At 48.6% G+C, this 27,859-nt stretch overlaps 1 protein-coding gene and 1 long non-coding RNA gene across 4 annotated transcripts; one reads left to right on the forward strand and one right to left on the reverse strand.

Moving 5' to 3' along the window:
* Window positions 1-1,145: 1,145 nt before the first annotated feature.
* ELOA (elongin A) lies at window positions 1,146-27,859 on the forward strand. Of its 3 annotated transcripts, XM_044424721.1 has the most exons (12): window positions 1,231-1,272; window positions 4,261-4,329; window positions 7,506-7,562; window positions 9,060-9,178; window positions 11,067-12,273; window positions 14,841-14,955; window positions 16,573-16,728; window positions 17,556-17,653; window positions 20,696-20,876; window positions 22,476-22,587; window positions 24,538-24,695; window positions 25,792-27,859. In XM_044424721.1, exons 2-12 carry the CDS (start codon window positions 4,300-4,302, stop codon window positions 25,851-25,853), a joined length of 2,295 nt encoding a protein of 764 aa, XP_044280656.1. In that variant the 5' UTR covers window positions 1,231-1,272; window positions 4,261-4,299; the 3' UTR covers window positions 25,854-27,859. The 3 variants fall into 3 exon arrangements, with proteins under 3 accessions (XP_044280654.1, XP_044280656.1, XP_044280655.1); XM_044424719.1 differs by lacking the exon at window positions 4,261-4,329 and having other exon boundaries at window positions 1,146-1,272; XM_044424720.1 differs by lacking the exon at window positions 1,231-1,272 and having other exon boundaries at window positions 3,214-4,329.
* On the reverse strand, window positions 3,952-5,206 carry LOC123020683. Its single transcript, XR_006414181.1, has 3 exons — window positions 5,036-5,206; window positions 4,596-4,708; window positions 3,952-4,114 (listed from the first exon to the last, which is right to left on the reverse strand). It is a non-coding gene; the product is annotated as an uncharacterized LOC123020683 (long non-coding RNA).

The following is a 27,859-nucleotide window of genomic DNA, read 5'->3' on the forward strand; positions in this document are numbered from 1 at the left end:
TCTAGTTCCATACATCTAGAGACTACAAAACCAACGATGTGAATTGATTCTTGATTAGATCATGAGTTGCATTTAAGATCTGGCGGGGGAATGCTGAGTTGCAGGACTGTTAATGTCTAACCCTGCACTGGATTGCACCTTATGTAGCAGAGGTGACGTGTGTTGGCCCACGGGCTGGAGACTTGAATCTCTGAAAGGCCAGCCTGCCCCACTGCCCTGATGTGCAGGTGCACTTGCCCCCTGTGCAAGGGGCCTGAGGACCTCCTAGACATCTGGCTTCATGCCCTGGGGTGCTTCACCTCCTGCTGCTCCCTGCTGAATCATTCCTGAAGATTTTTTTCCTTGAAATCAAATGCCCCTCTCTTTCCCGTCCACAAACGTTTTACAAATAAGGGTATCCTTAGCAGAAGGGTGCTTTCAATATGCAGACACAGACTTTAAAGAATATGCAAATTTACTTAATTTGCATATTTGTCCAGTGGCCCGAGCCCCAAATCTGACCTTGATGTTTTTCTGCTTTTATTAGAGTATAAGACCAACAGAAAGAAGTTCGATTTAAACCTACGTTAACTGTTGCCCCTTTTAAATGTGGAATCCCTTCCTAACGACCAACGAATTTTAACGACCGCAAGCATGCTTTGAGTAAATCCCTGTTTTGAGCTCAGTAAAACGGACATTCTTAAATATTTATTTCCTCCGCCGCCAACCCGCAGCAAAAATCAAAACAAAACAAAAACCTAGCCAAAAGGACCAGCAATTTTGCGCAAAGCAAACAGAATCGTATAGTCGTTTTGCAAAGGATAGCGTATTCTGCCAACACTCAAAATGGCAGCCAGACCTCAACGAGGGAACTTTTTGCCCTTATCCAAGATGGGGCTGTTCCAATCCATTCTTCCTTCTGTTTGTTGGTTTTACACTTCCCTGATCCGAGATGGCGACATTCATCCCATTCTACCTTCCCCGGTTGAGAAGCCGGTGCCAGCTTTCAAGATGGCGGAGCCGCGTCGGCGAAGAGAACTGCGCGTCGATGCGCTTTACGCCGCTGTTTTTTTTTCCACTTTGCCCGGAACAAGCATGGCGGCGCTTAAAAGGAATCGAGAACGGCTCGGCCGTTCGGAAGGAGGGAATTCCCGAGTCCTCCTGGGTAGACGATGAAGCAGCAGCCACTTCCGCCGTGAGGAGACCTCGCCAGCAGTAAAAATGGCGGAGTCGGTGCTAGAAGTTGTAGGGAGGCTGCAGTCGCGGCTGTTGGGCAGTTCGGAGCCCAAGAAGGTACAGGGCCCCCTGAGGGGAAGGGCGAGATAAAGGGGAGGTGGAGGGGGTACCTGTGGCCGCTGAACGCTTCGGGGAGGCCGGGCTGGCTGCGTGGACGAGAAGGGCCCTCATGACACGGGACACAGCCGGGCAAACGGCGGAGGGGAGGCGGGGGAGGGCGATGCGCGGGGCGCCGCGGGGGTGGGGTGGCTCCGTGGCGGGGGAGAGGCGGGGAGCGTGTCCTCGGCGTGGGTGCGGGCGATCTGGGGTCAGGGTGCCGCTGCGGCAGAGCACCCACTCCCCCCCACGCCCGGGTGATGACAAGGGGGAGGCTCTGGCTTTCTCGGAACGGGGAGATCGGGGGAGCCTCCTTCCCCAGGGCATTCCCCGAAGGGAGCTGGCGGGTGTCAGAGCTCGGTTTCCAGCGGCGCCTGCCTCCTGCGTGTCTCAATTCACTCTTCCACCATCCCTTCCAAGACACGCTTGTTAATGACTGGACTCCGAATGCGTCGGACCGGTTGTAAGGAAGGGCTCCTTTCTGAGCTTCTGCTCACCTTCCTCCATTTTCAGGGTTCGTTAACGGACAGGGCAGGGATTCCATTCTGGTTCTTACTGAGTGTCAGTGGAGGACCATCTCCCTTGTGAGTGTGGCAGCGGCAGGAAGCGTTGGGATCTCCTGTCTTGCCTAGCCAGCCACCAACTCGTCCAGCCTCTCATATGAATTTGGATGACAGGGAGCCCTTGGTGCTTTCTGAATCATCCTCTGGTTTTGCCCTTGTAACAGCTTTACCTGCAAGTCTCCTGACAAAAACTTTCCTTGCAACAACCCCCCTGCTCAGTTTAACTTTTCCTGTAACCTGGCAAAGGAAAAGGGGGGGGGGGGACACATTGAAGTGCTTGAAGAGGTGACTTGGCTAAGTGATCTTTGGCATATGAGAGCCAGTGTGTTGTAGTGGTTAAGAGGCTGGGACTGGGACTCAGGCGATCCGGGTTCTAGTCCCCGCTCAGCCATGGAGCCAACTGGGTGACTTTGGGCCAGTCACAGACTCGCAGCCCAACCTACCTCACAGGGTTGTTGTTGTGGGGATAAGATGGAGGAGGAGAATGATGTAAGCTGCCTTGAGCCCTTTGCAGGAAAAAGGCAGGATATAAATAGAAAAATAAATAAATAAATATGTTGGGAAAGGAGCCTTATTGGCTGTTTTGGTTGGATAAAAATCTGATAAATAAAGAAGATTCCAAGGAAAATAGAAAAGATGTGAGGACCAATGTGGCAGGGAGCTATGAGTAATTTACAAGGTAAAGAGGGTCATAAAGCACCCTCCTGCTCTGCAACTGTAGACCAGTATAGCAGCATCTTCTGAACAGCTTTTCGTATCTTTACATTGAACTGATTTGAAGTACAGATATGGAGGAGAATAGATCCATGCTGTGTACTGTGTTTTAGCCTTTTCTGAACTGCATTTGAATGTATTAGTAAGGGAGTGCTTGAAGGAAAGTGCCTGGTCTCTGGTATTCATCCTTCTGACATTAAAACCACCAAGCAAGAGACTCTGTTTTTGCAACTGCTTTTTGTATTCAGCTTTCATTTTTGTTGTGGAGCAATCTGAGTAGCTTCTCTGTCTGAAAACCCTGTAAATTCTGATTGCCTTTCTGTTCATTAAGTTAATCAGAGAGAGGCATGATGCTTCAAAATAATTTAAAAATGTTTTGATTCATTTGGAAAAGTGCCAATCTCATATTTTATATGTTCTGTCTAAAATTCCCATTTAAAAGTTGCTAGCTCTTTCTTTAGTTGGCAGAGCTGTGAATTAAAACAAAACTCCAACCCATCTGCTTTACCTAATTATCACGAGCTGTATGTCCACAAGTGTGTTGTAGTGTTAGTTGTGGTATGTATTTTCTGAGAGGGGGGTGGGGAATGTTGTGCATATGGCTAGAATCTGGTAACCGCTTCAGAAAATCTTGGCAGCTGAAATATCTAGGCACCACATGGGTGAATTTGGGCAATCGCTTCCTATATGATAGCTTGTCAAATGTACCTGTGACTATGAGGGACACTGGGGTAGCCTGTAATGTCCTAGCAAGTGGTAAGGTGAGTGCTGCTGCTTCACTGCTTTGCTGGCCTTGTGAGTGGGTGCAGATGTGTGCAAAAATGACTGTGTCTGTGGCAAGTTTGGAAACCAGCAAGACAAGCAGAGATTCCACTGCCAGGACTAACTCAAGATATTCTGTTGTTCTAGGGGGGGAAATAATCTTGCTGTCCCCTATCATGCCCCACTGCTTTGTTCTGCGTGGAGATGAGAGGGATATTACTGCCCCTAGAGCGTCTTCTCTTGCTTCATAGGTCATCAAAGGGCTACTGTTGGGGAAATCATATCAGTTGGTACACGTGTCGTCCTGAGGCCTCCAGTGTTTGTCATAGTAGTTCAAGGTCCTCCCAAATTCTGACCCTCCAGGCAGTCCCTGGTTTTGTCTGTAGGGTTGGCCTGGCCCAGTTCACTCCAGAGGATGGACTTTGGTGTGCTCTGTTCTGCCTGCCTGTTGTCGCATGGTTTGTACCAGATTCTCCCTCTTATTTTCCTCCACTTGCTCCATCTTTTAGATAAACTCTGTGTGCTTTTTCCCCTGTTCTTCCCATCATGAAACCCTGAATCCAGGTGCAGTATAATCCATGAAAGTTTATGCCACAATAAATGTGTTGGTCTTTGTGGTACCAGAAATATTTTATTCTCTTTGCTTCAACAAATGTGGCTTCCTCTTTAGATATAGTTGCAGACTACTTCATGGCCGTATTTTTCTTCAAGGACTTGTTTTCAAAGCTGTCAGTTCCCCTTTTCGTGGGAAAATACTGAAATAGCTGGTGGCAGAAAAGAAGAAAGAACTGAGAACTGGGTCTTCGGCCAGGAGGCTTGTGGGTATAATGGTAAAAGAAATTTGCTAGGGAAACAGAAAATGATCACAGGAAGCCCTGCTCACCAACCCCCATCACCTGATTCTTTACAGGAATGATTTTCAAGTTTTCACGAGTTTTTGTCCACAACCATGAGGACTAGAATCTCTTCCATGGCAGTGGTAAGGAAGATTAGCTGCATTACATGCTTACATGCTTGACCCCTTCATATACACAAAACACACAAGTGGCTGCAAAGCTTGCTAGCCTTCTCCCACTTGGTATGTTACAGATCTTTTGGACTACAACTCCCACCATTTCCATGGGAATTGCAGTCCAACGCATTTGCAAGGCACCAAGTTGAAGAAGGTTGTTCAGGCCAGTATCATATTCACACACCCTCTTCCCCTGATGGTTCTTAGATTTTTGCCCTTTTTCTTGTGCATACCTGCTTTGGTGCTAAAGGTCCTCCTGTTCATCCTAAAGATTCCTTCTGTGGTGGATGTTGTGAGAGGCCTTCCCCTCTCTTTCCAGCTAAGGCTCAAATAGTACATCCTCCCACTGCAAAATAAATAAGATATAAATGGCACATAGCAAACTGCCACAATAATAAAATGAAGCCAAACACAGGGCACACTCCCATTCACGTTTAGACAGAGAAAAGGACTATCCAGCGTCTTAGGCAGGATTTTGCCTTAAATCACCCATTTCTTTCCTCTGGGCTTGGCCTTCATCCTGTGCAACCCAGTGCTGTATTTTCTTCGAAGCAGAGCTGGACAATTTGTGTCTCTCCAGATGCTTCAGTCTAGAGCTCGCATCAGCCCCAGCCAGCATAGCCAGTGGTGAGGTACGACGGGACCGGCAGACCAAGTGAAGAGGTTGTCTGACCTTGCTCAAAAGGCACAGGCTGACCACATGGAGGTGCTGCTTGGTTCCTCTTGTCCCTGAAGGCTTCTGTGCATTAGGCCAGATCCCCAGTTGTGGTCCTTGCTGGGCAGGGAGTGCCTGGCCTCCGTTATCCATGCTCTGGTAACTTCCAGGCGAGACTAGTGTGATGTGCGGGTCCAGGGCTGCATTTGGCGACAGCTTTGAAATTGCAGCGGATGACGAATGAGGCTGCCAGCTTGCTAACTGGGGCTTGGCATTATGATCGTGTCATGTATCCGGCATGTCCTTTGCCTTGACTTCCACTCTGTTTCTGGTCCAAATCCAAAGTTCTGACTGTGACCTTCAAAGTTGTGCATGGCAAAGAACCAGGATGAGGAATGGGTCCCCTTGCTGGGGATGATGGGAGTGGCAGCCATCTAATTCTGGAGGGCCACACATGTCTGTGCTTAGCAATAGACCATCATTTTGCCTGCCAAGGACTGTGCCTGGGATCCTGCAGCTCCCAATAACGGAGTTGGGAAGGAACCCGGTCCTGACTCCCCGGAGAACCGCTACCAGTCAGAGTCAGCAGTACTGGGCTGGGTGGACCAATGATCTGGTTCAGTATAAAGCAGTGGTCTGTGTTTCCACCCTTGGCTTAGCACTGGGGAATTGAGAGGTGGCGACTATCTCATAGAAACACAGAAACAGAGCGAGTCAGAAGGGGTCTCCCCAGCCATCTAGTCTGACCCCCGGCTCCAACCGGCTCTGCTCACGACATGCCCCCATCTCCCTTCTTTGCACGCATGCATCTGTACATTCAGATCTACTTCAGTGGGCATCCTGTGGGTGCTCCCCACACCAGAGGTGAGGCCTGTGACTATGAGTGGAAGGTCTCCTTTGTGGTGATGCTGAAGTTGTGGGCACTCTTCTCTCATCTCCACCTACCACCTTGTCCTTTCAGGGCCAAGAAAACCCCTTTTGGATATTTCTGCACATGTCTCAGTTTAGATTCCATTGACCGTCTTGTGCTGCTTTTGTAATACCTTGTGGCGTTCACTTTGGCTTTTGCACTTGCATTTTAACTCTTTTCATTCTTTTTGCAAACCACCCTGGGAACATGACTGAAGAATGGTATCAATCTTTATTATTCTTACTCGTGCTGCTATGCCTTTTTTACATTATAAGGGAGAAAATGAAGGCCCTGAACAGTTGCCGTGCTCTTCAGCACACCCAAAGAGTGGGGTTGCATATATGTAAGCATTCATCCTCTGGATAGTTATCTGAAGAAGTTCACTACAAATTTGAAACTGCCTGAATTGATTAGTATTGTATCTGTCCATTACTGATTTTTTCAGCGAAAAAATGATATATTGTCAACACGGAAAACTGCCCATGAAAAAATAGCACTAGAAAACATTTCCAAATATTCTGCTGCCCAATATTGTTTTGTAGAGGCTTAGCTAGTGTGGACAGAGTGGATGGGAGGGTGGAGACGGCCAGTGGGGGCACCAAGTTTGCTTGCTTGACATCCGCAGCTGACCTGTGCCTGCTCTCTAGCCAGGGCAGAGACATTTCATGTCTGTAAAGCACCCAGAGAGCCCTGCAATCAATCAATCAACCAACCAACCAACCAACCAACCAACCAATAAATAAATAAAATTTGCCCTGCCACTGACTTTGCTGGCCCTCAGCCCAAGCTCCTGCTACTGGGGGATCTCTTAACAGGCTTTGCTTGATCCTGACGACCTTGGTATAGGCTGTCCCACAATCCTGATTCATTACAGATGAACCACTGCCGTGAAGGGTTAAAGTAGGATGTCATCTTTTTGAGGTGTTGGAAAGCTTTCAGTGCTTGGGGGTCAGTATTTCCAGTGAGAACACAGTCCTAGGGTTCTCTCTTGCTGCAGTCCCCAGTATTCTCATACCCTCATGTAGTATGGCCACTCTTGCTCATCTAGTATTGAATCCACACGACATCTGTCCTGAAAGACCTGCATTGAATGCCACTGGCTTTCCTGGCTCAATCCAAGGTCTTGCTTTGACATTTGAAGCCCTAAATGATTTAGAATTTGGCTGTCCAAGGAGCCTTGTTATAAACCTGTTCAGTTATTAAGCTCTGTGGGAGACCTGCTCTTGAGGCATTATGACAATCTGAGGCCCATTTTCTGGGCCCACAAAAAGGGCCTTTCCCCGTGTCTCCCCCCCCCCCCCCCCGAAGTGTGGAATTCAGGGTTAATTCAGCCTTTTAGTTGTTTTCTTGCTTTTTCTTGCCTTGGTTTTTATTGTTTTAAATAGTAGTGCACCACTGTGATGGCTTTTTTGCAAATATGTGGCTATATAAACATTCATAATTATTGACTTATCCCTGTGCTGCTGCCATCTTAGTGGCTCAATGGATTTCTTTTCTGCCTTCCTTCCATTGCTGCTGCAAGGGAGCACTCCACTGACGCAGCAGGTGACTACATCTCTTTTCTTTTTGTCTCTGCAGCTGCTGAAGAGTTTGAAGAGGCTTTCTGAGTTGCCGATGACAGTTGATATCCTTCTGGTAAGAGTAATTTCATAATGGCATTTTTTTTACCCAGAAACACCCTCACTGGTGAGATTCAGCACAGCCCTGAAAGGACTAAGGACCCATGAGTTACAAAATCTGCTGATCTGGGTAAAGGTGTGCTAATTTTTAAAGCCTTAAGTAGGCTTTCCTCAACCTGAGTGCTTCCCTATCTGTTGGACTGCACCTTCCGTCATCCCTGCCTGTTGGCCATGTTGCCTAAAAATGCAGCTGACAGAAACTGTACGCCAAACAGCTGGAGTGACTGAAACTGGAGGAGTATTTCCTGAACTGATTTGAGATGTGGATGTTTAAACGGATCCTGCCTTCTCTGTTTAAGTCATTACAGAGGCTCAGCTTTACATTTCGCCTTCAGAAGCATGGTTGCTGCAAGCACGAAACACGGCCTCTTCTGTTGCTGCACCCAGATTTTGAACTTCTTACCCCAGAAGACCTCATTTGCCACCTCTGTTGGCCTTCACAGCAGCATTTACCAATGAAATGTTAATTTGTTTCACTATGTTTTGTGGTTAGATTAATATTGCTCTAGCTTGATATATTAGTTTCTTTATTTATCTTCTGATGATTTTACTGTGATTTTTAATTTGAGTTTTGATGTTTTAATTTGGCTGTTCTAAGCTGATCTTTTAATATTTCATTTCTGTAGTGCTTGTTGCTGAAGCTCTCTGGGCAGTTTACAAAAGAGTAGAAAAACAGTAAAATACAATAGATTAAAACATTAAGAAAAAATAATCTTTAGAACCTTGCCCAGGAAAGGAATATTTGCTACTGGCCTGTAGTTAACCCAAACTGTCTGGGTTAAAGGAGGGTTTCTCAGGAAGTGGCCTTATCACTGCCTCTTTAAGGCAGCATGGGACCAGTCAAGAGGCATTGATGACCTCCATGGTTCAGCCAATTGTCCCTTCCTTGCTGGCTTTTATAGGCTAGACATGTGCATGGTGGGCATGTCGTGAGCGGAGCTGGCTGGAGCCGGGGGTCAGACTAGATGGCCTGGGAGGCCCCTTTTGACTCGCTCTGTTTCTAAGCTAGGAGGGGCAGGGATCTAATACAGAGGTGGTTGCATGAACCTGTCCACATCCTTGAACTGCACCGACTGAAACTCATCCAATAAAATGGGACCAGGCTGTGCTCTGGATAGAGTTAGGGTTGCTGTAACCATGGAGTCTGAGTTCCAGCGAATGCATCAGATTTTTTTTTTGCTGGATGTGCCTGCAAGCAGGTTACAGCAGGCTAAAAATGGTTCCAAGGTGTCCCTGGGGCCAGAGAGCAATAAGCCTCAGACAACCTTGAAAAGCTGTGCTGGGCGGCATAGAAAGGATTGAAAGAGGGCTGAAAGGTGGGGTATAAATCTCTAAGCAAGCTATTTTTGCTTTATGATGGGGGAATAATATTATGTGCCCAAGATAAGACCAGGTACATGTATAAAACAGATGTATCCTGCCTACTCACTGCTTTTCCATATCCTTTTCAAAGGAGACTGGGGTGGGGAAGACAGTGAACGGTTTACGGAAACATGAACAAGTTGGGGAGTTTGCCAGGAGCTTGGTGGCGAGGTGGAAGAAGCTGGTGCCTGTTCCGCAAGAAGCAGAGCGGTAAGCTGGCTTTGTCACGTGGTCTCTTTTCCTGATGTCTCTTCTTGCCGAATGCCGTCTTGGAGGCCTGAACTTTGGCTGCTGAAGGCACACGGTGCCCAAGAAGTACGCCGAGGATGCCTGTGTCCTCTACTCTGGTTGAGTGAGAATGAAGAGACTTGCAAAGTATGAATCCTGGGATTGTCTGTTGTATTTGGGAAGGAACCATCACGCGGTGCTAGAGCACTGGCTTTGAGTGCCGAAGGGCGTGGGTTCAGTCCCTGACTTCTCTAGGAATGACCCTGGCAGACTACTGCCAGTCAGTATAGATCGGTCTTTTCCAACCTGGTGCCTTGCCAATGTGTTGGGCTACAGTTCCCATAACTGGCTGGGGAGCCGTGAACATTGTAGCACAGGTGCCAGGTTGGAGAAGGCCAGTGTAGGCTGGACGGGCATTGTAGAAGGCAGCCTTTTGCTTCCATGGGGTAGAACATTCTGGCTGACTTCTGTTTCGCCTTGTTGTGCTCTACTCTACAGAAGCATTGCAAGTATTGGCCACCCCACTGATGTTTCCTGAGGATGCTGCAGACTCCACTCTTTCCTCAGTGCACTATAACTGGGGATATGTGACAGTCTTGCAGTCAAAGTAGGCCTTGTTTGCCTCGAGACTTGCAGGGACAAGAGGAGCTCTTACCCCAGGGCTGGGCAGCCCACTCCTGCTTTAGCCAAAAGGCCGGCGATGCCTGTTTCGAGCGAGATGGCTCTTCCTGTGGAGGAGTGCTGTGCCACCTTCCTGCTAGGACTTGATGACCGGGACAGGCTTCCCAGTGGGAGGAAGGATGAGCTCAGAGAGTGAATGACTCAGGACGGCACAGGCTGCATCTCCACATAAGAAGGATCTGATTCTGCTCCGTCTGGAGGGACTGCGGCATCAACCACCTCTAGTGGGTGCTTGGCTGGGAGGGAAGCGAGGCTATAGCATTGGCCCCCACGGAGGGACAGCCAGTGGACTCCTCTGAGGCCAGGTGATCTGCTGAGTCCCTGCGCACCATGTCGACAGGTCAGGGCAGAATTTCCCACCTTCAGGTGAGGCTGGCCAGAAAGAAACGATGCCAGCACTCGCATGGCTGGCTTAGCAGCAGGCAGAGCCTCCTGCTTGATGACCCTTCAAGGCTCCAAGAAGGTGTTTGATTATTTTGTTTTGATTGCGGCACCCTGGCCATTCACTCCCAGTGCACAGTCTGGGAATTGTGGGCCAGCCCTAAGCCAAGAAAAGGCCCTGAGAACTGCCAGCGGGAAAGCCAGATAGATCGATGTCCCCACTCTGGCGCTCCAGGCGGCGGCTCACGCAGTGTGTGCTGCTGCGCGACCCCAACTGGAGGAGGCTGCCCCATCAGCACCACACGTGCGTCCTGCTTGATGCGAAGTGATCGTGAAATCTGGGAGCCGAGTTTTGCATTTGTGAATGAAGTCCACGGAGTCCTAACTCTGTGAATGAAGAAATTGCAGGTGCATATGCCATGAGCTCCCAGGCATGTAGGTTGGAGTTTTCATTCTGCAAAGTTTCAGGCAGTGTGTTTTCCACGTGGAACTTTGGGGAAAGGCTAAAAGTTTCTGTGTGGGAGAGTGATCGAGGAAGTGTAACAGCTTTTAGTGACAGAAATCTCCCTCCTGCCCCCAGATGCTGGGATATTTCACAACCACATGAAAATATGCCAGCTGTCTCTTTAGTCATAAGGACTAGAAACCTGGTCTTTAAAATGGGGAGAAGCAGAAGAATCAGTAGTCTTGATTTTGTTCTGTTTCTCTCTTCACGAAAGAGTTAGGATTAGCCAGTCTTGGAGGAAGTTTCTTTAGTGTTTCTCTGTTGGGACTCTGATCTGGTACTGTCCTCTTCTTTTCTAAAAAGGCATAACCTTGAACCTGAAGAGCGTAGTTATGACCGAAACATCTCTAGAAAGCGGCCACGAGAGTCGTCCCCCAAAGAGGATGAAGAGGTTGAGCAAGGCTACTCAAAAGTGTACCAGCCTTCCTGCAGCCAGCCATACGAGCCAGAGTATGAAGCAAAAAAGGCCAAGAGATATTTGGAGCCCGAGAAAAGCCATCAAACTGTGACTTACGGTGTTTCGGAGGGTAGGGCATGGGGCAGAGAGTCCCCAGTGCTTTCCTCTGACCAGGAATATTCTGACTATGGACATGCTGTCTCACCTGAGCCTAGCGAGAGCCCTCAGGAACTGTACCTGGGCCACTGCAGAGCTGAGGAACAGGAGAGGGAGCAGAAATCCCTGAACCGGAAGGCCAGTAAAGGCCATGGCTTGCAGGACCGGCCGGAGGGTGGTCACAGTAGGAACCTCAGTGACCCCCAAGACAAAACCAGCTCAAGTCGGAGCAGAGAGCACAAGTCTTCTCACAAGGAGAAGCAACGGACAGATCCCAAGGGGGAGGAGCGGGTTCCGGATTTGACAGAGAGACCACATAAGGGCTCTTCTAAGGAGCCCCTCAGAGAAGCTGCTTTGACAGGCGGCGGCACAGAAAGGCTGAAGGCCTGGAACAGCAGCAAGCGGGAAAAGAAACGGGAAGGCGGGGGCAGCGGTGTCAAGAAGGAGAGGCCTCACTTTGACCCAGAGGAGGCGCCTGATGGCTTTGTGAAGAAGCAAAAGCTGCAGGATCCGGAGCGACTCAAGCCAGAGAAGGTGAAGCTCAGCTCGGAGGTTTTGCTCGGAGAACGGGAGAAACGGAAGCCAGAAGTGGATTCCTTTGGTAAGAGTAAGGAGAAGAAGGCTTCTGGCAGTGAAAGAACCCCGGAGGGCAAACCCAAAGCGTCAGAGTTAGGCAAAAGAGCAGCACCCTTTTCTCCTCCGAAACTTGGGGAGGCAGAGCTGGAGGATGAGTACGAGCAGCCAGCAATGTCCTTTGAGTCGTACCTGAGCTATGACCAGCCTCAAAAGAAAAGGAAGAAAATGGCAGCCAAGCCTGCAGCTTCTGTCCCGGAAAAAGACAAAGGGCACAGCAAGCAGAACGGCTCCAAGTCAAGCGCCAAAGGCTGTGACTCCAGCCGGAAGGCCCACAAGTCAGCAAGTGAGCGGAAGCAGCCGGGGTCCTCCAAACCAAAAAAGGTGAGCCTAGCTTCAGTGTGATGAACAATCTGCATGGAGGGGTCGCGGCTGGGAGGGTCTCTTTTCCAGGAGGCAAGGAGAGGGGCCGATCTGGAGCTCTCCCTGAGAGCAGCAGAGTTCCCCTTTGTGTGCAAGCCAGGCTGAAGGGAACGGTGGTGGTTCACTGCACGGCTTCCCCCAATTTCCCTGGGAGCGTGTGCAGGACAGGCTTCCATGAGCTGTGCTGCTTCTGAATGAGGGGAAGGGATTCTCTTTGGACTGGTCAGATCAGGCACCGAAACGTCTCAGGGCCGTCTGCTATCTGCTCCCGTGTTTGTGAAATGGACGCCTTCATCTTTGGGCAAGCAGAAATCCCATAAGCTGTACTTTTGGTTGCTGCTTCATTGGAATGTTTTGTCCAATGCTTGCTTTCAGGTTATTAGCATGAGAGGCCAAACGATCCTAAAGATAAGCCAATCCCCTGTTAAACTTTGGAGGGTAAATGTTGGAAAAGAAGTGACTACAGAGAGGAGGTCAAATGAGTCGGGCTCATCAGACCTCCACGCACCAAGTGTTCCCTGCAAATGTCACGCTTTCTTCTTCCGCTCTCCAGGCCCGAACACGGAGCAGATATGACTTTAACCCAAGTCTCATGAATTCTGCATCTCTAGAATAGAAAATGATGCAAGAGACTATCTCCCTGCTTAGCACGACCCTCTTCAAGCTGGCCTTGCTTGATGAGAAGGATGGGAAATGCAGCCAATTGCATCCGGAAGATGCCAGGTTGAGAGTGCAGTTTGGCACCTAATCTCTGTCCAGCACATGGAGTTTATAACACACTAGGAGTCAGAACAGCAGCAAGTTGTGTCCATGGGAACATGCTCCAGAAATGAGGGAGAACTGGTAGTCCTGGGATGCACCTGTGAGTGTGTTCAAAGTGTTTTACTAAGGACAGGTTGGCTGGGGTGTTCAGGGCAGAGGAAAGGTATTTCACTCCCTTGCACACTTCCTGTGTTTCTTGGTTCCATCAGGCTGTTAGGCCCCCTGGGATGCCACCCACTTGCTGTTACTGCTGCTGGTGCCTGGAACTCCTTCCCAGGCTTCTGCGTGGTCCAACTTCTTGCTCTTCCCCCAGGGCCCCTGCACAACTCTGCATCAAAATAGCACTGAAGCCTAACTTTGTTGCCTAACTTTGCTAACAGCCGGTATCTAGAGCAGCCTTTCCCAAGGGTCCCCAATATTATTAGCTCCCCCATTTTCACCATCCCTGACCTGCATGGCCTGTAGCTGGGGCTGATGAAAGTGGGAGTTCAACAACATCTGGGAACTCAATGTTGGAGAAAGCTGTGTAGGTTCTTGTGGGGGTGGGAATCCCTGGATGGGAGCCGGAGGCTAGAACAAGCCAACCCACCAAGCTCTGCAGTAATTTTTTGTGTTTGAATGTGCAGAGCTCTGAGGAGCAAACATGCTACCTGGAGCATCCCATCAAGGGGTAGATCTATCAGGGAAATGCACAGGTAGGCAATTTTTGTGAAATTATGGACAAAACATCCAAAGAGAAGCATTCCACTTGAATCCCTGGAATCTTCAGTTAAAAGGATCAGGGGACAGGTGGTTTGGCTGCCCTCTGCCTGAGTGCCCCGATGGACTGCCCCCAGCCACATTATCAGAGCTGGACTTCATTAACCCATAACTGGACCTGGTTATAGGGTAGCTTCAGATGCTCTTCGTTCCCTGGTTAGCCTGTTCTGCTCTTTTTTCTCTCTCTGATTGCTCTTTTCTCTCTTTCCCTCCTCTGCTACCTTCCTTGACAGTCAAAGTTAAGTTTGTGAACTCCTTGGAGCAGAGACCTTTCAGCTCATGTTGCTTGGCAAAGGAACATCCACCTGACAAGCAAGCAGAAGCCATTTCCCAGCCCATGTAGTGGTACAAGCTGTTGCCCAGGCCACAGGCTAGAACTGCGGCTGGACTTCCTAGACATGCCAGTGGGAGTCCATTAACAATGGCCTGATTTTGCTGCAGCTGCAACAGTTCTGGAGGACACGATTTCATTTAGTTAGCTGAAGCAGTAGGGCAGTATGATTTATTCTTAAAAATTATCAGCAGTTTGATGTGTGACTGTCTTGGGCAAGGGATCTGATGGGATCCAGATTAACACTGGAGCCACTGCTCTGTTACAAGTGGGCTTCCTCATCTCCATTTCCTGGCAGCTCCTCTGGCCACCTGCAAAGGCTGCCAGAGAATCAGGAGACCTTGCCAAATGGGGGTGAGCTGTGGTGTGGGGTCCCCTCTTCACAAGCAGAGCCCTTCCTCTTGAGAAGACAGCTCTTGAATCCAACCCCAAGCTGGGAAATAGCCACTTCCTTGCACACTCATGGCAAGTGAGAGTTTCCTGTATGTGAGCAGACAAGGGAGGCATTTCAAATTGGAAAAGTTGCTTTTCCTCCCTTTCAGGCCATTCATGGGCCACAAATGGCTACGCAAGGTGAGTATATGAAGGAAAGCCATAAATATTCATGTGGGCAACTTTTTGTGCACTTGTGTTTTTAAGTAAGGCAGCTTTCCAAACAGTATTTTTCTCCCTTCAGAGCTTCGTTGATGTGGTGCCAACACTCCCAGACATCCCCTTGCCCCCAATCCAGGCCAACTACCGCCCACTTCCTTCACTTGAGTCGATACTTCCCACACAGCCAAAGAGGAAAGGTAATTTCTGAGCTGAGCAACAGAGTTGGCTTCAGACAATCTTTTGCTGTTTCTTGGTGTTGGGGGAATGCTGGCAAAAGTAACTCTCCTGTGTGGAGCAAGTCCAGCGCAGGTTTAGAAGACTCTGCTTTATGAATTCACTTTGCTTTCATCTGTGGATGCTTCCTTTTCACACAGTTAGCCTCTTTGGGGCAGCTTAGAACAAATGAAAAGCGGTGATAAACCTCTCAGCAGTCCAGTTCTAAAAGGGAAGGGGGCTGGAAGCACCCAAAAACAGCTTATCAGATGGGAGCCAAGATAGTCCTGTTCTGAAAAGCACCCCAACACAGTGTAACCCCCCCCCCCGCTGCCCCAACAGCCTCTTGGAATAGAAATCTGTTTGCTTGTTCCCCCAAAGCTGCTAATGAGTTTGCCCACAGATGTCCATATGTAGGTTCCACCGAGTTACTCTTGAAGAGTCTAGACTGTCCAAACATCTCTCAAAGATTATTTGGAGACACTCCTATGAGAGGAGGTGTGCTTGAGTACCTTCTGCTAAAGCTGTCCTGGCAGGGCTGCTGGACTGAGGAGCAACTGGCTTGATTTTCTGTCAGTTGGATTTGGTACATGTACATGGAGATCTTTCCTGCCACTGGTTGGCATATTCCAAAAAGCAAGCATGGATTCCCCCCCCACCCCCATGCAGTGTAATGCAGTTGGGTTCCTCTGTAGTTCAGTTCCATGACGGAAGCGTGCACACCAAAGTGAAGAAATTCTGCCTTTCCTATGTAGTGCCTGATAAGAGGAGTGCCACTTATGCTTAATTCTAAAGCCCACTTAATTGTTAGGGCCTTCCTCAATCTGGGGCCTTCCAGGACCACAACTGCCATCATCCCCTCACTAGGGAGGTATTGCAGTTGTACTCTGAACACATTTTGAAGGCACTGATTTGGGGAGTGCTGTGTTAGGATCATAGGCTCCGTTGGAATCATCACACAACACAATTCAATGCTGCATTGTTTTTGTTTTTTTATTACACGTAAGATGCAGTGCAGTGTATATTCATTTGTTAAACTTGTGCAAATTCAAATTTTAATCAGCTCTGTCAGCAAGAGTTTTCAAACAGAACTAGGCAAATTCCTGGCTTGTAGAGCATAATGCATGCTGAAGAGAACTTTCAGGTTCGCTCATTGAGTGCTGCCTTTCCTTCCAAGGATACATACATGATTGTCCTCTCCATTTAATCATCATGACAGCCCTGTGAAGTAGGATAGGTTGAGCATCAGTGGCTGCCCATAACTCCCCAGTGAACATTACAGCCAGGTAGGGACTTGAACCCAAGAGTTCCCAGGCCCAATCCTTCCACTCCACCACGCTGACTTTCCCTGGGCTCAGTGGCAGAGCACTGCCGAGAAGCTGATGCAGGATTGGTGAGCTTCCCAGAGCCATCTGGCGGGCCAGCAGTGGAGAGGGAATGCCAGTCTCGATGGATCTCTCCTCTGATCCAGCAAGGCTCCTTGAAGGGAGGGCTCAGTCCGGCTATCCATGGGCCTCTTCGCAGCATTCATGTGATCTCTGTGCTGGATCCAGAGAGTGGTAACCTCATTCGCTCGCTTTTCTCTCTCCCTTATCTCGCAGCACTGTCCTCCCCCACCGAGGAAGACGAGGCCGGCTTCACGGGCCGCAGGCTGAATTCCAAGATGCAGGTGTACTCCGGCTCAAAGTCAGCCTATCTTCCAAAGATGATGTCTCTGCATGAACAGTGCATCAGAGTCCTCAGCAATAGCATTGACTGTTAGTATTGCCAGAATGGAGTGGGAGTGGCCGGCCAGTCCATGCCATACTTCAGCTAATGTAGACGTGTGAAAGTGCAGTTTCTGGATCTGTTTCTCCCGTGTAACTATCCTAGAGGGACCCACATGCACACCCTCCCCCACCCGCAGCTATATGGATTTCTGATCCGAGAGCCGTCTTTGAGTGAGGTGGGCGACAGTCCACGTGAAGGACTGTGGTGGAGAAAGGCTGTAGGAAGGGGGAAGTCTCTCTGCCCCACCAGCACATCTCGTTTGCCGGAGTGTCTTGGCCAGTGGCAACTTGCAGGGCATGCACTGAAGCTCATTGTGTCATTCTAGCTCAGCCTTACCCAAGGTTGTGCCCTCGATCATTTTGGGGGCGGCAGTTCAAGCCATATGGAGGACACAAGGCTGGAACGGCTGCGACAGATCTTCTTATATCCAGGTGCTGCAAAATGCTGGCTTTCCTGTAGAAATAGCGAGAGAGGGTTGCCATGCCGTAGCCTCCGGCCAGCTGCTTTCATTGTCCATTTTCCTCACACCCGACCTTGTATGGTCTTTCCCAGCCTCGCTCAGAGGGTATTCACGGCCCACTTTGCTGGTAGACACTCCCAATGGGTCCACACTGCTATTATCATCACTACAGATGGTACAGCCACAGCCAATGAACACCTTGACTTGGTGACGGGTCAGGTCCATAGCCCTCTGAAGTCTGATACCACCAGAACTTCCGCTTTTTGCACTGTCCTGGCTGGGAGTGGAAATAGAGATGAAACTGATGCCTTTCTCACCTCACCTCACCCCATCCCACCCCTTCTTTGCTTGCAGCAATCTATGAAGTGGGGGGTGTCCCTTACTCTGTACTGGAACCGGTCTTGGAGCGATGTACCCCAGAGCAGCTGTACCGCATTGAGGAGTGCAATCATGTGAGTGTTCTGAGACGGGGGTGGGGGGGGTGGCGAGGGGGGTGTGCCAGAAGGGTGTTCACCGATTGCCATTCAGCATCTGCCACCAGTGGTTGGGGCTTGCTTCTGTGGCAACTAGTGCATGACATCATATGGCTCAGCTACCACGACATAAGCACCAATACTGGAAGTATGTGTATATTGTTTCTTAGCTGAAAAGGTACCCAGAGTGGCTTACATATCATCAACTAAGCAAGGCCGTCCTGCCTGCAGGCTTACAGCTTAAAAAGGCACAACATACTAGGAAAAAAGAATGGGGAGGGTAGAGGGAGAAAAGAGTATTTTTTTTTCAGTCGGGCTGGAAGAATGGCCCTGCTGCCCCTTGTCTCTCTATGTAGAACCTGCTGAAATGGCCGTTTTAATAGTTTTAACTCTCTTTGTATTTCCTCATTAACTCATAATAGAGAGTGATGCTACATAGGGAAGGGAGGCTGACAGTCACACAACATGGCTTCCGCAAAAACAGGTCCTGCCAGACAAACCTTGTGGAATTCTATGACAAGGTTTCAAGGTGACTATATGAAGGGTGTGCAGTGGATGTGGTATACCTGGATTTCAGCAAGGCCTTTGACAAAGTGCCCCATGATATCCTGGGGGAGAAACTGAGGAGTTTTGGGATACACCAAAGCACTGTCCGGTGGATTAGGGCATGGTTGACTGACCGAAAGCAGAAGGTAACCATTAGCGGGGAATCATCGGGATGGTGGCCAGTGACAAGCGGGGTCCCCCAGGCTCTGTCCTGGGGCTGATCCTGTTTAATCTTTTCATTAACGACATGGAAGAAGGGGTGAACAGTCTGCTGATCAAATTCGCAGACGATGCTAAAACTGGAGCAGTGGCCACAACTGAGCAGGCACTCCAGATCCAAAAAGATCTGGACAGACTATGGAAGTGGGCAGGAGACAACAGGATGGCGTTCAATGTGGATAAGTGCAAGGTCTTGCACTTGGGGCATAGGAATAGGTGTCATAAGTACAGGTTAGGGGACAAGTGGCTGGAGAGCAGTACTTGTGAAAGGGACCTCGGGGTGCTGGTTGACTGCAGGCTAAACATGAGTCAGCCGTGTGATGTGGTGGTCAAGAGGGCGAACACCACCCTTGGTTGCATAGCCAGAAGTGTGGCTTCTAGATCAAGAGAGGTATTACTACCACTCTACACGACTCTAGTGCGCCCACAGCTGGAGTATTTTGCTCAGTTTTGGGCCCCTCATTACAGAAAGGATATAGCCAGGTTGGAGTCAGTGCAGTGTAGGGCCACAAGGTTGGTGGCCGGTTTGCAGGGGATGGGGTATGAGGCGAGACTGAGGGAACTGGGTCTCTTCAGCCTGGAGAAGAGGAGACTCAGAGGGGATCTGTTGGCGACATACAGGTGTGTGAGGGGATGTCACACGGAGATGGGTAGAGACCTGTTCTCCCCTGCAGAGGAAGGCAGGACGCGCTCCAACGGAGCAAAGCTCAGGGAGCCAAGGTTCCATTTGGATGCCAGGAAGCACTTCCTGACAGTCGGGACCCTGAGGGTGTGGAATGGGCTTCCATGAGAGGTCGTTGAGGCCCCATCGGTGCAGGTGTTCAAGGATAGGCTGGATGTCCACATGGTGGGCATGTCATGAGCAGAGCCGGCTGGTGCCGGAGGTCAGACTGGATGGCCCGGGAGGCCCCTTCTGACTCGCTCTGTTTTCTATGTTTCTATGTAACTCAGCAGACTATTTTAAATATCCTGTTACTGATCATTCTGCTGAGAATCCCCAAGAGGTCCCTTCCCCAACCCGGTGCCCCTGAAATCTGTTGGACTACAACTCCCATCACTGCCAGCCCTCATGGCTGCTGACTGGGGATGATAGTAGTTGTTGCCCAACTCATCTGGAGAACACTTGACTGGAGAAGGCTGCCAAAGAGTACGTAAAGATGTTCGCCTTATTCTCTCCACGTCCTGTAAGGAGGGGTCTCTTAGAGCATAGTTAGAATAGTGGGTTTCACAGGCTGTTCTTCCTAGTGGTATTTGGCGGAGGCAGTTAGATCCCAGTAAGGGTAGTGCATGTTGGTCAACAGCTGTTGCTGTTCTCAATGAGTCTCTTGGGTATACATAGAGATAAAAAGAGGCAGAAGTAACATATGTCTCAGGAGAGGGGAAAACTGCGTACTAGACAAGCCCTTAATTTTTTGTGTTCCAAGGGGGACGACATGCACCCTCCCTAGGCACTGGGAGGCAGGTGCACAAATGAGTGCTTTCTTGAGGTGAGTACAGAAGGCTCTGCTTACACAGAGCATTGCATATAAGCAACAAGGTGGCCTTCGGACAAAGCCAAGTATGTGCAACGTCTTTTCCAAAGCCATCCTTTGGGGAAAGGTTGCTCCTTCTGTTGGTTTGACAGCATTAAAGGGGGAGCATTTTCTGTTCTGCACCCTCCTCTCAAAAACCCTCCATATTCTGTGAGCAGAGCAATAATGCTTACCATTGCGTAGGGTTTTAAGGTGTTCAAAGTGCTTCAAATGCTTTACCTAGTTGTGTTCTTTACAGTAATAATAACAACAACCCCGCAAGGTGGGTTGGTATTATTACCCCCCCCATGTTGCAGATAAGAGTGTAGAGGCTGAGTGGGAATGGCTTGCCAGAAGCCAGGAGTTAGATTCAAATTAGGGAACTGCTAATTCTTAGCTCAGTCTCTTAAGCCACTGTGCTTTTGCCTACTGTGTCCCCAGTTTTCACAGAATTTGGAATATTTTTGGCCAGCTCTATTTGGCACTCTCTTTCCCAGAATTTTGGCATAACTGTGGAAGACAAAAGAAGGCTGTCACCATGCCCTTCTTCTGTACTTGTAGAGAAGAAACAAAAGTAGAACTCTTTAAACTTCGCTCAGTTTTGTAAAGTCTGCCACAGAGATCTCTTTCTTTTAGGGTCTGTGAATGTGTGGAATAGAAATAATTCTGAGAACTGTTAAGAAGTGCACTGCTTCCTGGTGGGCCCAAATTCTAGGCTCAGTCTTTCTTTGCTCTCGGCCTCTAGGTTTTAATTGAGGACACAGATCAGTTGTGGCACAATCACTGCATCCGGGATTTCAAGAAGGAGAAGCCAGAGGAGTTTGAGTCATGGAGGGAGATGTACTTGCGGCTGCATGATGCCCGGGAGCAGCGGCTGCTCATGCTGACGGAGAATATCAGATCGGCTCATGCGAATAAACCCAAAGGTAGCCTGGTGGGTTGGGCAGTCAGGAGCAGCAGAACAAGGGGTCACATGCGGGCAGTTGGTTTCTGACTTCTGGTTGGTTTCTGAAAGGCAGTGGGGTTGCGACTTCAGCATGCTTTTCTTCAGCCCTTCAGCTGCAGCTTGACAAGCGGAACTGTAGTATTTACCCTGGAAATAATGTGGAGAAAGGCACTTCAGCCATTTAAGTGTGCATGTCAGGCTTCTGTTCTGAGGCGCAAGAGCAGAACAAAAGATTGGCAAACCTTATGGGAGTCTTACGGTCATATAGAGCCATGACTCTGAAGAAGCTGGATGTTAACACCAGTGACATGCAGGAACAAACCAAACTCCATGCTATAGCCCAGTGGACAGTTGTCAGCTGGCTAGAGGAAAGTGGTCTGGCCTGTCTGTGTCTTCAGAGCAAGCAGCTTTCCCTGGCTCAGAACAAAGCTGCATTTCCAGTGTCTGTAGATCTAGTTGCTGCTGAGTGAACAGCTTACAACACCTGTTGAAAAGGTAGCAACCCTGCCTAGCTCTGTAATGGGTGCAAACCGTACGGGCCGCAGGCTGTATTCCTCTGCTGTGCTGGGCAGGACTGCCAGCCTCATCGGGGGTAAGGCTTGCAGTTCCTTTGAGAGTTTGGGGGAAGGACTAGGAGCCAAGGGTGCAGTGATGGGGAAAAACATGCTTCTAAAGCATTCCTCTCCTTCATGGATCACTGCCTTGTCGTGGCGAAGGGGCTTGCGTAGCTCAATGAAGCGATGAGCTATGCCGTGCGGGGCCACCCAAGGCGGACAGGTCATGGCAGAGAGCTCTGACAAAACGTGATCCACTGGAGAAGGAAATGGCAACCCACTCCAGTATCTGTGCCATGAAAACCCCATGGACAGTACCAAAAGGCCGGAAGATGAGCCCCTCAGGTTGGAAGGTGTCCGATATACTACTGGGGAAGAGCAGAGGGCTGGTAGGAAGGACTTCCCGGAGAAGAGCCTAATGCTGGGAACAATAGAAGGAAGGGATGGCAGAGAATGAGGTGGCTAGATGGAGTCACTGAAGCAGTCGGCGTGAGCTTAAGTGGACTCCAGGGGATGGTGGAGGACAGGAAGGCCTGGAGGATGGTTGTTCATGGGGTCGCGATGGGTTGGACGCGACTTCGCGATTAACAACAACAAAAGCATTCCTGGGCTAGGTGCTTTTAAGTGACAGTAGCCAAGTCTTACATGTAAGATGGTTCCCATCCTCTGAGGCTGCAGACCTGATGCAGCCCAAAACTCTTGAGAGCCACTGCCAGTCAGTGTGAGCAGTACTGGGCTAGATGGGCCAATGGCCTGATTCAGGACAATGCAGCGTCCAGTGTTCCTGTGCTGTGTACTCAAGGTGCTCTTGGCACTGAATTGGCCTCTGTGGGGTTCTTGTGATGCTGGTTCCAGAGGGGTCGTTTCCTGTGGAAACAAGTAGGTGAGAGGAGGGAGAAAAGGCTGCCTTCCTCAGAGAAGATGGAGCCTACCTGTCTTCCCCCACACGTGCTTTGGAATCTGTCTGGGCTTCCCCGCAAGCTCTCTTGGGCTAACTCAAGTTTCTTCCTTCATTCACCATTTAGGCAGAGTAGCTAAGATGGCCTTTGTCAATTCAGCAGCTAAGCCACCTCGGGATGTGCGAAGAAGGCAAGAGAAATTTGGAACTGGAGGAGCTGGAGTCCCAGAAAAGATCAAGTGAGGCTTAAATCGCATCTTCACTCTTTGGGGTGGGGAGGGCCTGGGAGCAAATCAGTGGGGAAGAGAATAACACAGATGGTGCTTTTCCACCCCCAAATTATCTGAACAAGTTTTCTTGATGATGAAGTGTATTTCCACACAGTAGCTCCTCAGGTGGGAAAGAAGCTGCATGGATCAATCTGCTGCTTGCATCCATTGTAAAGGCTCACAGCCTGGATTAGACCCGTAGACCAGAAACTGCCCTCTTCTGCTCTACTGGATTAGGCTCCAAAGTTGGGGCATCTGCCTGGACCCGGTATCACAAACTGCTGCAATGTTTTCTATGTGGGGCTGTCTTTGAAGAGAGTCCTGGAACTTCTGGAACCAGCAGATATCATCATAGTATGCCAGTACTTTGCTAACTGCAAATGGGTTCCAGTCAATTTGGGTTGGTGTTAACCTAAGCAGCTTGGGCATGGAGCTTCTCTTCCCACATTGACATACCTGTCACTCAGGTTCTTAATCTGAGCCCTGTCACTGGTTGTCCCCATCAAATGAAGCCAGATGGGCGGTTATGAGAGAAGCAGCCTTTTCAAAGATGCTCCCCAAGGAGGCTTACCTAGTGCCCTTGTTGTGGTCCTTTCGGCCCCAGCTAAAGGCCTTTTTGTCGACTCAGATGTTTCATTTTAGTACTTGTGAATCTTCATTATCATCCAGCATATTGGGAAGGGATTAAGTTGGGGAAGTCTGTTTTAAGTGTTTGACACTGTGTATTCTTTGCTATAGTTTCTAGACTAGTTTTTAGTCTTTACTGGTATATTTGGTCTTTTTATCTTGTGCACTGGGTATCCCACATAGCTCCTTTGTATGCTCCCCCACCACCTCCAAAATTTGTTTGTCTCCAAGAATGTTACTTGGTTTCAATGGAGTCCCAAAATGTTCAAAATTAGTTTGTTTGCAAGCTAAATTGCTCACTTTTGGTTCTCAGCAGCCGCTCTGGATGCCATCTTCTTTCACCTATATTTCCTACCCCTGTCTCTGGAACTCGTGGGGAAGAGGTCCAGGGAGAAAATGGCTTCTGGACTTCCCAAAGCTGACCACAGCTGTCGGTCACCAGCCAGGGAATAATGGATATTCAGTGTTTTAGTAAATAAATAACGTTCCTTGATTCCTCCCCTTTTATTCTTCCCTCCCTCCTTCCCTCATGGCAAGTACAGGTAAATTTCAAAGTTTTATCAAGCAACTTGAAAGCCTTTACAGAGTTACATTGATCTAGTGATGCTGTAACACTCTCTGTTCCGTGTCCTGCTATGTACCAAGCATTGCTAAATAAGTGTGGATGTGGTTCTTCCTCTCAAAAGCCAGCTTTCTTTTTTAAAAAAAGATCATTAACAGTATTTTATAGAGCCACCGATCAAAAAGCTCTTTGTTTATTCTGGTCTGAAGAATTTTTTGGGCCAAACTTACTGCTGTTACATTTATAAATTGTGCTGCAGAGATTTATCATGCTTGTGGTTTTCACTGAGTGGCTGCTTGGATAGTATATAGGCAACCATTTGTATTATGCTGTCTGTTGCTTTGGCCAGTACCTAAAACCATAATGCTGAACTAGTCTTTTTTTAAAAACATGTTCCCTTTTTATACTTAGCACCACTGAAACAAGCATTTGGTCCTGCAAAGAATACAAGGGACAAACAGACCAAAATACCAGCTGACTAAGTGTTAGCCACTGAGCTTCAGATCATTCTGGTCAGCTCTCCATCTACTTCACCAGTCTTTCCTAACCTACAAGTGCTTTCCAGATGTGTTGGAATGCAACACCCATCATACCTGGAGGACACTGGCCTGAAGAAGTTTGCATTAAACATTCCCTGGGTACACACAGAGTGATTTGTAGCCAGGCATATTGCACATGCTCTGTTTTTCTCTTTCTCCTCCTTCAATGTGCTGCTCTCCTCCCCTGCTTAGGATAAAACCAGTGTTCTTCACGCCAGCTAAAAGCAGCACCATACACACAGAAGAAGATCAGTCCTACGATGGGCCAAGTACCAGCAGTGGCCACTCGGGTCCATCCCTGGGCAGCAGCTCCTTAGCTAGTTATGACCCCAGGAAGCCTCCTGTGAAGAGTAAGTGAAGCAGAGGCATGAAGCCCACTTCAGTTTATTTCTGTTCATCTCTCTCCTTTCTTCCGGCAAGGAACCTAAGACAGTTTACATAATCCTGCTCTCCTCCACCTCACAACAACCCTGTGAAGTCGTTTACACTGAGAATCTGTGACTGGACCAAAGTCACCCAAGCAAGCTTCATGGCTTAGTGGGAACTGGAGTCCAGATCCACTGAGCCTTCGTCCAGCACTTAAGCCATCATGCCAGCCTAGATGCATTCCCCAGTTGTAGCACCAGGCTTGAAGCTGCCTCTGCCAGCGGCAGGGTGGCATGGCAGTGGTCAGTGGTGAAGCAGTGCCAAGAGCACCTTGACAAAGAGTGGGGAGAAATACTGGTCATCCTAGCTGTGGCTTTTAAGTTGTAGGTGACCTTCCCTAAATGAGGGCCTGCTGCCGAAGGGGATGCCTGGAGAATGCACGCCGTTCGTACTTGTGAATGGGAGGCCTGGCTGGCTCAGCAACGTGCTGTGTGGATCCTGAACGTGTGCTCCTTTGTGTGTAGCTCTGCGATTGTCTCCTGCGGCCACCATGGGCTCCCTAGGGCAGCCTTTGCCAACTTGGTGCTGGGGGATGCCGGGAACTGCAGACCAACACGCCAGGAGCCTGCCGAGGTGACGAAGGCAGTCCTCAGGCAAATCTTTCGTACAGAGCAAGAGGACTCTCAAGGAGGAGGAGGCAGAGGTTTCTCCTGCCTGCTTGCTGGAGGAGGAGGCAAGCGAATTGCCCCCTTGGTCACTAATTAAAATTAAATTTGGGTTTGCCAGAGGCCTTAGGGGCTTATGAGGATCCAAGGCCATATGTGTCGGGTGAAAGAAGTCCTCAGCCCCAAAGATCAAATGCCTTCCTAGATCTCTCAGACTGCTAAGTAGAAGTAACTCACTGTGGGAGATTTTTCCCCTGTAATCATAGGGACCACAAGCTTTCTCCCTCAAATGTGATTTCAGATACTTTTCATTCCACAGCGCTACCATGTGTGGCTTGGTCTGTCATGGGTCATGAGCAAGTGTGTTCCTACACAGCATGGCTTGACTTTCCCACCTTTTCTCTTTCTGTTTCAGAAATTGCACCTATGATGGCAAAGACTATTAAAGCATTCAAAAACAGATTTTCACGGAGATAAAGGCACCCATGAGTGAGCAAGCAAGGGATTCATCTCTCCTCTCTGATGGAAGCAGTGCTTGGGGAAAATGGGGAGGGGTTGGGGCGGTGAAGAATCCTCTGAACTCAAGACCAACAGCACAGTATTGTTCAAATCTGCCCTCCAGTTTATTCCTCTGCTCATACAACCTGGTCTGTCTGCCCAGTGTTTTAAAAATGTGAAATATCAGCTCTTGCTGAGATGAGAAGGTGCATAGACTGCAGCTCTTTCTTCAGCCCCTTTCTCTCTCTCTCTTTCTCCCTCCAAATTCTGGAATGGAAAGAAATATACCTCCTTCCTTTACTTGCAGTGTTCTTTATTCAGGCCCCATGTAAGGATCCACATCCATTCTGTTGTCAAGTTTGGAGGAGTCTCTTTTTGCAGAAACGGTTACAAAGAAAGGCTTGGCTATGGTTCTGGCTGCTGCTTTTGTTTGGAATCCCAGGACCCAAGAACATGCCAGAGGCTTGCCGATCCTCCACTGGGTCATCTCTCAAGTGTCGCTTTCTCATCCGTCTGTTCTTAAATACCCCAGCTTTCAAACTTTCCTTTTGCTCTTAAAGTCTTTACGTCAGATAGACATCAATTTGGTCCTGCTACATATGGAAACTGGGACTTTCAGGTGGGAATCTAGTTTCTCCCTTCCATTCATTTGGCCAAAACAACCATTTACAAACACCTCCCACTTCTCAGTTTTAAATGCATAGGAAACAGCACAGAATTTGAAGGGTGGCTGAGGGACTCAGGTGGAGAGGGAAGTGTAACTGCACAAAGCTAAATTTTACATACTCATCTAAACTTTAAATTAATTTCTGTGACTGAAAGCTACATTTATTTTTTAAATGAATAGGAAAGTTTTGGGATCCTCCCCTAGTTAAAAACAAGAAGCTTTAGATTGAAGCCAACAATTCCACTTTCAGTTCTGGTTGGAAAGTATTTTCTGATTTTTAAAACAACAACTGGCACTTTAATTCCCCCATTCCCTACGAAGAACTTCAGGGGTGACATTAATCAGTTTTTCAGTCTCTTTTTGGTTCTCTTTACATCAAGCTTCTGGATGGAAGATGATGAAACCTAGAAGTCTTGGATGATGCTTGCTCTTGGAAGGAGCTCCGGTCCAAAGAGGCAGAATCCTTCTTGTTTTGCAACAGTGCCATCTGCAACTAAGCTGAGGTTTAAAGCAGCCTTTTGCCACAGGAAGAGGCCAAGGGACAGCATGCTGAAAGTCACCCCTGCCTCTTATCGACAGGGGAAGAGTTTGAGGAAACTACATTTCTTGGGCACTACTTGTTTTAGTGCTGGAAGGGATCCTCAGTGAAAAATGCTACTTATGCTGAAGGTGATGAAGGGGGCTGTGGGTATGTGTGGGGAAGGACAAAACTGGTTTTAGAAGGCTCAATGGTGTGTTTTTCTTGGTGCCAAGGCTGAATGACCTTTGACTAAGACAGCTTATGGAGGATTCTGACCTTTTCTGAAGATCGTGGAAGGGGAAAAGGAATTCTTCCAAGTGGCTTTTCAATGCCATCCTTATAAACTCTAGCCATTGGTAATAGTGACAGTAGCTGGAAAGGCCGTGCTACCTTTTAAAATAGAGAATTCCTCAGTACATGGGACTGGAGGGGACCTGGAAGTGTGTGCCATGCAGGGTGTGAAAACCCTCTTGATGTTCTTTGACTGATCTAATAAACAATGTCCCTTGAAGATCCAACTCTTTTTATATACATATAAGAATTTTAATTGATGGTGTTTGAAAATGGGGCTCTTGGTCTTTTTCACGTTGTTTGAAGTTGATGATAAAGTCCCCAGAAGCTTAATGACATCGTGTAGCATTTCAAGGTGTGTTGTGTATTGGATTTTTAAAAAATCATGCTTTTGCTGTATTTAATTTTACTGTATTGATTTAGTTAATTATATAGTACTCTTCTGCCAACTGTTGTACTTAGTGTATTTTCTCCTTTTATACTGGGGATAAGTTGACCAGGAGGGGT

Source organism: Varanus komodoensis, unplaced genomic scaffold (assembly GCF_004798865.1).
Source record: "Varanus komodoensis strain SLA01 unplaced genomic scaffold, ASM479886v1 scaffold15, whole genome shotgun sequence".
Lineage (NCBI taxonomy): Eukaryota > Metazoa > Chordata > Lepidosauria > Squamata > Varanidae > Varanus > Varanus komodoensis.